At 49.0% G+C, this 7,979-nt stretch overlaps 2 protein-coding genes across 2 annotated transcripts in view; one reads left to right on the plus strand and one right to left on the minus strand.

The window, feature by feature from the left end:
- Positions 1-429: 429 nt before the first annotated feature.
- On the minus strand, positions 430-3,798 carry ATP6V1G1 (ATPase, H+ transporting, lysosomal 13kDa, V1 subunit G1). The gene is made up of 3 exons (XM_009888050.1): positions 3,674-3,798; positions 2,293-2,393; positions 430-943 (listed from the first exon to the last, which is right to left on the minus strand). The coding sequence occupies exons 1-3, from the start codon at positions 3,753-3,755 to the stop codon at positions 770-772; spliced, it is 357 nt and encodes a 118-aa protein (XP_009886352.1). The 5' UTR covers positions 3,756-3,798; the 3' UTR covers positions 430-769.
- DFNB31 (deafness, autosomal recessive 31) overlaps positions 3,754-7,979 on the plus strand; it is a 90,084-nt gene continuing 85,858 nt past the window's right edge. The window contains 1 exon segment of the mRNA XM_009888092.1: positions 3,754-3,831. Coding sequence (XP_009886394.1) covers positions 3,754-3,831 — 78 coding nt within the window.

A 7,979-nucleotide genomic window follows, 5' to 3' on the forward strand; every position in this document is an offset into this window, starting at 1 on the left:
TCAGAATGATCTGGCAGGTAAAGCACCTGACTGGAGCCAAGAGGAGGAGCTCGGTAATGGGTTTTTAAACTTACCTGCTGCGACCTTCAGACATTTGCTGTATCTCTTACTTTTTCTTTTATCGATACTTGATATTCATTCTTCAGAGTCCAGACAACCGTGCAACACAGTGAGACTTAAATAAGTGTTTTTACTTTCAAGTGTCATAGTGCCAGACTTGTAACTCAAGCTAACAGCAGAATATACAGAGGATATTCAACACAGAGAAACTCAAGCACCTGAAAATTATCAGCCAGCACTGTACAGCCAAAGAATTCTTCTTACAAGGTTTAACCCCTGGACAAAGGTTAACACCACACTGAAAAATGCATTTTGGTCAATAAGAATACGGTTACACAGGTCTAACAATTACTGACAGAGGCTCTCCACTTAAACCTGGCCAGCAGTGCTCTCTCTACTTCTCAGAGGAAAGCCTCTCACTGAATACTATCCAGATAAAACGGAAGCATTAATGTGCCAACTTGAATATATATTTAATAACTTTGCACAGATTTGAGACATGGGCATTTAATGTTTGATTAAGCTCTGAATCCATGTCAAGAGAGAAACTAAGAGAACTCCAACAAGATATCGATGACTTACAACTCACTGAAATAATTTAACACATACACACAAAGAACAGTTAAGGTATGGCTAAGAGCTGTACATTCCACCTGAAGCTCAGACGTTACTACCAGCATTTCCAGGATGCTTATTCCTTCTTCCACTACTACCCATTGATGCGGTAATTCACATGGATTTCGGGTTTGATGTCACACACTAGCGACAACAGCTGGGAGAGGACCACCTCACGGTTCTTCTGGAAGTTCTGCTGGATCACGCTCATCTTTTCCTGGGTCTCTTTCTCAACTTCAGTGGTGCAGCTGCCATGAGATCCAAGTGCCTACAAATAGCAAAGAAAAGAGAAAGCTCATATGTGAGTAGTTTGACAAAGAAAACACTGTGCCTAGCTCTGTACTTGTTATTCTGGACTGCATCTCAACCATAGATCTTTGAGGGAGGAACTGCACTATTAAAAAAATAAAAAAGTACTGTTGAATTCTCTGCTCAGATCTACCACTAAACCTGCCCAAGTTTGTATTTCACCCACAGCCCATGCCTTTTATCCTCTCTTATTCGTTATCCACCAGTTTAGAGCACGGGCTTCTAAAGAGTGCCTGAAATAAAGGTCCTGCTGTACTGGTGACTGGAACCAGGAACCGCTGGGCACTACCGTACTAGATAGTGTAAGTAACCCATGATTTAGTTTAAGCACATTCTTCACACCATCCCATTGCTTCTACCCTTGGAGAAACTTCATAAAAACAGGACTGTGGGTCATGCGATACACACAGCAAGGAGTCTCTCACAGCTTACAATGCTATTCTTGCCCCATAAGCAACCTGGAATTGCTTGGTATCATACGCCTATTGAACCAAGCTAACAAGTGCTTGTAAAATATTAATCTTGACCTACTGACATGAAGGCTATTACGCAGAACAGAGGAGGTGGTACTGTGCTAACCAGATGATGGACATAGGGGAAGGTTGCCAGTTCATTTTCCGAAGATTTCAGAACTGACAGGAGCATGCAGGCAGTGGAAACAATCTGACTGTGTTACAGCCCTCAGCAGGTAAAGGGTCCCAGTTCTGCACCTTTTGGGAATACCTCCTCTTGATCAAAAGGAAAGGAAAACACACCCCTCGGGACACAGCAAGCAAGACTGCTAAGCAGAACGCAGGCCTTACAGCTACTTCAGCAAGAGTGCAGCATCTATGAGGCAAGCAGTTTCTATCATGTTCACAGAATCACAGACTGGTCAGGGTTGGAAGGGCTCTCTGGAGCTCACCCAGTCCAACCCCCCTGCCAGAGCAGGGGCACCTCCAGCAGCTGTTAGCATTGCAGAAACCAGCTTGTCACAGGAGGAATGAGCTTGGTCTTTTTTTGACACTGCTAAATACAGCAGGTTTTGAGAGGCTGCCACCCATCAGGGCTCCAGCCAGTACACAGGCTTATTAAGCTAATTCACTGCCAGTCAATAGTTCTGGCTGCTGAGATACAATACACCATGTTCTGATTCACTTCCACTTTTTTTTCCCCCCCATGACACGTGGCTGTGCATCAGAGGAAGGCAGTTAGGGAAGTACTCCTCCGACAACACATTCTACCCCAAGGGCTGCTCTCAGGGCAAGTAACCCCAAACGCAAGGCTAAGGGGCTGGGCAGGTAACAGCGAATGATCGAGAAAACAAACCGCTGCTTCCTTGGCTTTGAACTCCTTCTCCCTCTGCAGGCGGTACTGCTCAATCTCTGCCTGGGCTTCTTCTTTTGCCTGCTTCAGCCTCCGATTCTTTCCTGTTTCCAAAGAACATACCAAATGAAATAAAGAAGACAAAGTACTGAGAGCATATTTCCCCATGCTTCTCCAGCTGCCCAATGCACAGCAATCACTGCAGCATTTGCTATTGCAGCAGCTCCTTCTGTAGCAAGCATCTGCAGGGCATCACACACCCCCACGACCCCTCCAGCTTTGCTGTGTTAGCCAACCCCAGGAGCACGAGGTTGCCCTGTGTGCCACCAAACCATTGCCAAGCTCACCACGCAACGAGCTTCCACCAGCAAGAAACAGAGAGGTTCCCTGAATCAGTGGACACATTAGACAACCTGCAGGTCTCGCCTTGGTCATGTGAGTGTGCAACATCTCTGAGTGATCCCAAAGAACACAGCAGAAAGAACACTGAGTCTTAGTTTTGTCTCAGGCAAATTGTGCAACTGATGGAAAAACTAGCTACTGCATGAAGTTCCCCTCCTGGACTTTCCACCACACCCTCCTCTCCAAGATTATCATCATTACAGTGAGTTACAACAATCTACTTCTCAAAAAACTGCCAGGGGGTAGATCCACAACACAGTGCAGCTTCATTAAAAGAAAATAAAATACTTGCAGCAGAAGAAACTTCTAAAATGTCTGAAGGCGGGGATCTCTGTAACCTGAATTTCTCTCATTTAACAGGAAAAGCTAACTTGCATACTCAAGGAGTAGCCTTCTCAACTCTATACGTCTAATCACTGACAGGAAAATACACTGTCTTCATCAAGAACAACAGGGAAAAAAAAACAGGTAGGAAAGATACAGATAAGCACAAGGATCCCCCAACTGAAGACCCTGCTGCCATGAAGGCCAGGGTTCTGGTGGCAGCCTCCTCCCAGGGAGCAGTCCCACTGGGCCACGAGTCCCTGAGCTCCTCCGAGACACGGCAGCCCCCTCCAGCTCCTGGAACCAAATTCCCCCACTGCTACCAGGGCGCACCCCGCTTCCCCTTCCCCACCTTCGCACAGCAGACAGGTTCCCACAGGAGCAAACCAAGGCTGCACTCCCCCCAGGGAGCCCCACTGCGCTCACCACCGCCCCTCACAGCCCTTACGGCGAGCCCCGGTCCCTCAGCCAGGCGGGTCTGGGGGGCCATCCCCGACCCAGGGGCACGGAGGCGGGAGTGGGGGGAGATTCCCGCTGGCACTGCGGCCCGCAAACACCGCTCCTCCCCAGAGCCATTCCCCTTCCCCCGCACCAGCGGCTCCCCTGAGGCGGCAAGGCCTGAGGCGGGGGAGGACATAACCGGGCGGGCCGTACTCACTCTTACGGGCGTCGGCCACCTTCTCGGCGGCGCGGTTCTCGGCCTGCAACAGCTGCTGGATACCCTGCGACTGGCTCGCCATGGCGGCTGCCTCCCTTCACCTCAGCGCGCCGCCGCCGCCGCCGTCGCCGACGTCGTCGCCGACGTCACTACGTCAGGCAAGGCCCCGCCCTAACTCCGCCTCCAACGCCCGGGCCACGCCTCTAAGAGTCAGGCCCCGCCCCAACCCCGCCTCCAGCACACAGGCCACGCCTACAGCACACAAGCCCCGCCCCCCCAACCGTTCGCAGCCCCCTCCGCCGTGGGACATCCCGGTCCCCTCCGGGCAGGAGCATCTCCCGACCGCGGGGGATGTGGGGTCTCACCCCCGAGCACAGAGCCAGCACGGTCTGGTGAGACACACCCCCCTGCAGCGCTGTCTCCCCCTCTGAGACCCCCAACGGCAGAAGGACACGGAGCTGTTGGAGCGGGGCCAGAGGAGGGCACGGAGATGCTGGGAGGGCTGGAGCCCCTCTGCTGGGAGGACAGGCTGGGAGAGTTGGGGGGGTTCAGCCTGGAGAAGGGAAGGCGAAAAAGGGGAGACCTTAGAGCCCGTTTCAGTGCCTAAAGGGGCTCCAGGAGAGCTGGGGAGGGACTTTTTACAAGTGATAGGATGAGGGGGAATGGCTTCAAACTGGAAGAAGGGAGATTTAGATTAGATATTAAGAAGAAATTCTTTACTCTGAGGGTGGTGAGGCACTGGCCCAGGTTGCCCAGAGAGGTGGTGGATGCCCCATCCCTGGAAACATTCAAGGTCAGGTTGGACAGGGCTCTGAGCAACCTGATCTCGTTGAAGATGTCCCTGCTCACAGCAGGGCAGTCGGACTAGATGGCCTTTAAAGGTCCCTCCCAACCCAAACTATTCTATGATTCTATGAATTTATAATCATCCAGGACCATCTTCTCCAGGGGCTCCCAGGGGAGCCGGGCCCCTCTACTCCAAACAAACACACCCCAACCCCACTCCAGCCCATCCCTTGGCCATCATATCCCAGGGATGATTTAAAACCCTGAACACGGCTGCCCCGACACTTTCAGAGCATAAATTACAATTATTGCCACGGGTAAAGCATCAGAACCGTGACAGTGACTCACACCACTGCAGGGCGGAATGGGGGGATGCTGGTCCGCCTCTTCCATCCCGCATGATGGACGGGACCGGAGACAGTGAATCAATGCATATTTATAGTACGAATGGGAATGATGAGGTTTTGGCAGGGTGACCTTCATCTGGGCCCAGCGATTAACTAAATGTCCTTCGCGGGCCTGTCCATGCAGTGTTATATTTGCTTCAGAAAAAGGGAAGATGGGGAGAAGGGCTCTGGTAGTAGACCTGTTTTGAAGCAAACCTGCGTAGTTCGTGTGACCGGGGAGCCGCAGCCGCTGGCCGCAAAGGGGCCAGCGGCCACGTGGCACCGTCCGCTCCCGTTGGGCATGGAACTGTGCTGGCAGAAGGGAAACCCGGCAAATCTGGTCCCAAGTCATCTCTCCCCTTGGTTCGGCCGAGGGGATGCAGTTCAGGTGCTGCGCTGGTTATCGGTGAGCACAGGAGGAAAAAGGGAGAAAATGAGGGTCTGGTTCAAAAGATGCCACAGCACCTTGAGAGGCGGTGGGGTTCAGCTGGGCCACATCCGAGAGGTTTTACAAGAGAAGTGGCCCAAAAATGGAAGTTGTCTCACCTGCCCTCCCTGCCCTCCTCTCACCTCAGACCTCTGCAAAAGCCACCAAATTAATTAAACTCTCCCACTGGCTCCTGCAGCCCTCGGATGATGCCTCCATCTCATTTCCATCAAGAAACTCACCATCCTCATTACCCGCTGCCATTTTTTCAGGGATGTTCATCTGCTGCTAATTAAAACACTTGAGCTGAACCCACAAATTACCCCTGCAGCAGGATGCTGCTGGTGAAGGTGACACGACGCATTGAGCAGGGTTTGCAGCAAAGGGGCCGAAACGCGCCCAGCTCTCCCCTGAAGTCACAGCGGACACCAGGGTGTTATTTTCCTTCTGGGTGATGGTGATTTTCAGACTCGCTGCTTCTGTCTGTAAGATAATGATGCCCCCAGAAATATCCTGGCTGTGATCATGCTACATTTTCAGACAAAAATCCCTCCCAAAGTACGGCTTTGGGTTGACCAAAAACATCTGATGAGTGTTCAGTGATTTCATTTTGATGGTTAACAAATGAGGCAATAATAGTTTGTATTTAAAACAACTCTTTGTTTGGTTGCGTTGCTTTCTAGTTTCAGATTGCTCAAAAGCTAATTGAAACCTCATGGTGTGCATCACATGAATCACATGAGAATCTGAAAGGTCTTTGATCAACTTTTCAATTCACTTAAAATTTTGAAAAATCACTTCTCACTTATTGCAAAAAAAAAAAAAAAAGTATTTCCAATTCTCAGACTGGCTTTTGCATGAATAAGAGAGCTGCTTGTACAGCTTTAATTCTATCAGCGATGGATTTATAATTAATTAGCATCACAAGTGCTTCTGCACTTGGCTTTTATTCCCCTAGATTCATTGTACAGGAGCTTGTCACTCCCGATTACAGAGAAAGCGCTCTTGCTGAAACTGATACCACCATCCCGTTATCTGCCCAGTGCCTTTTTTTTAATACTGTAAACTTGACTAATCCTAAATCTCACGTACCTCACACTCAACGAAGACCGGAGGAAGAACATCTTTAGGAGGCTGAGGCTGGTCCTGCTCTTTACCATGGGAAAATAAATTGCTAAAATCTTTCTGGCACAAAACTCCTTCCCCTGGTGCTGTTGGGGCGTTGCTCAAAGCCGGCGAGTCCTGCCCGCTCCCTGCCCCCCCTCCCCGCCTGTCCCACTGAGACTCCAGACTCGCTGGCTATCCATACAGATGTTTAAGCAACACGAAAATTGTGCTATTTTAGAAATACCATCTCGGCACCTGGAGTCTGTCGGGATCTGAATGCCCCGGTGCCCGCGGAGCACGGAGGAGCGCTGGGCCAGGGGGGAGACTCGGGGCTCATGTGCCGGCTCTTGCCAGAAAGGGAGGACTGTCCTGCAGAGCTTGAAGGAAACAGAAGCATTTCATTTTTCTTTGGCTGTTTCTACAGATCTCATTAATGAAAGTGAAATTAAACACATTTCTTATTTAATTTTCTTCTCCCCCCCCAAGCTGCTTTTTTTCTTGCCAGCACTGAAGACCGATTTTCATTTTGGAGTGACGCCTTTCGTCTTTCTGCTTTTGTTCTACACTGGGTCATAACTCCAAACACATGTTATACTGATTTCTGAAATAACAGAAGATGTTTCCAGAATCAGGAATTAAAAAAAAAATAAAAATACAGATTTCTTTTGTCTTTGTTTCTCTTTTAGTTTCCAAGCACAAAAAACTATGTGCCATGTCTTATGATCCTGCAGTCATTAAGGATTCCAAGACACAGCTCGTAAGAATGAGATTTTAAACATTGTGTCTGGCTTCTTTCCAGATCAGGTAATTACATTTTTCCCCTCTGTAAATTCCCCTGCACTTTCAATTGGATACGTTATTATTCTCCATTCCCCAACTTAAACTGTTATGCTTTGCAATTGTCTACTCTTTTAAAAAACGGTTTTGTGTTGAATGCTTGGGAACCGAACTGGTTTCTCTCTTCTGAGGTTTAATTCATTAACACCAAACACTTTGAGGCATTGAGAAGATGCAGCTGTTGGTTCAGGTCAAATGATCATTGGTCAATCATTAAAAGACTACCAATGAACAATTAGTGATTAGTATTCATGGTTTGGAGGTATATTTTAAATTTATAAACTGAGTGTTAGAAATCTAAGCACAACACAGCAGTAAAATTTATGCAGAAAAATCAATAAAACCTACAGCTGCAAACATCAGTACCGCTTGACTGCACCTTACCTACACCAAGAATTTGCCCCAAATAAGAAAGAATCTTTCATTTTTCATTTGGAGTTTCTCTGCGATCAAGAACAGTTTAAAGCCTGGAGTAACCTGGTTACGGTGATGGAATTACACCAGAAGAATACACTTATGTTTATATTGTAAGAATTGATTTTTTTTTAAAAAAAAAAAAGCAGTTCAAGAAGCCGTACTTCTGCTGCCAGCTCTTCTTACCTCTCTTTGGGAAACGCGGGCTGCTGTGGGGTGCTGGTTTCGATGGTTCTCCAGGCGTCCCCGGGTCGCTCTCTCCCACCGCCGCATCTTCATGGCTGCAGCCCCTTCTGCCGGGCTCCCACCCACCGACCCCCTGCCCCCGCACCAGCCAGCCCCTTTCCGA

Source organism: Charadrius vociferus, unplaced genomic scaffold (genome assembly GCF_000708025.1).
Source record: "Charadrius vociferus isolate BGI_N301 unplaced genomic scaffold, ASM70802v2 scaffold56, whole genome shotgun sequence".
NCBI lineage: Eukaryota > Metazoa > Chordata > Aves > Charadriiformes > Charadriidae > Charadrius > Charadrius vociferus.

Coding starts and splice junctions, on each gene's coding strand:
- ATP6V1G1 (XM_009888050.1), bottom strand. CDS start 3,755: ATGGCGAGCCAGTCGCAGGGTATCCAGCAGCTGTTGCAGGCCGAGAAC. Junction 2,394..3,673: donor GGTGGCCGACGCCCGTAAGA/GTGAGTACGGCC, acceptor CTTTGGAAACAG/GAAAGAATCGGAGGCTGAAG. Junction 944..2,292: donor TCAAAGCCAAGGAAGCAGCG/GTTTGTTTTCTC, acceptor TGCTATTTGTAG/GCACTTGGATCTCATGGCAG.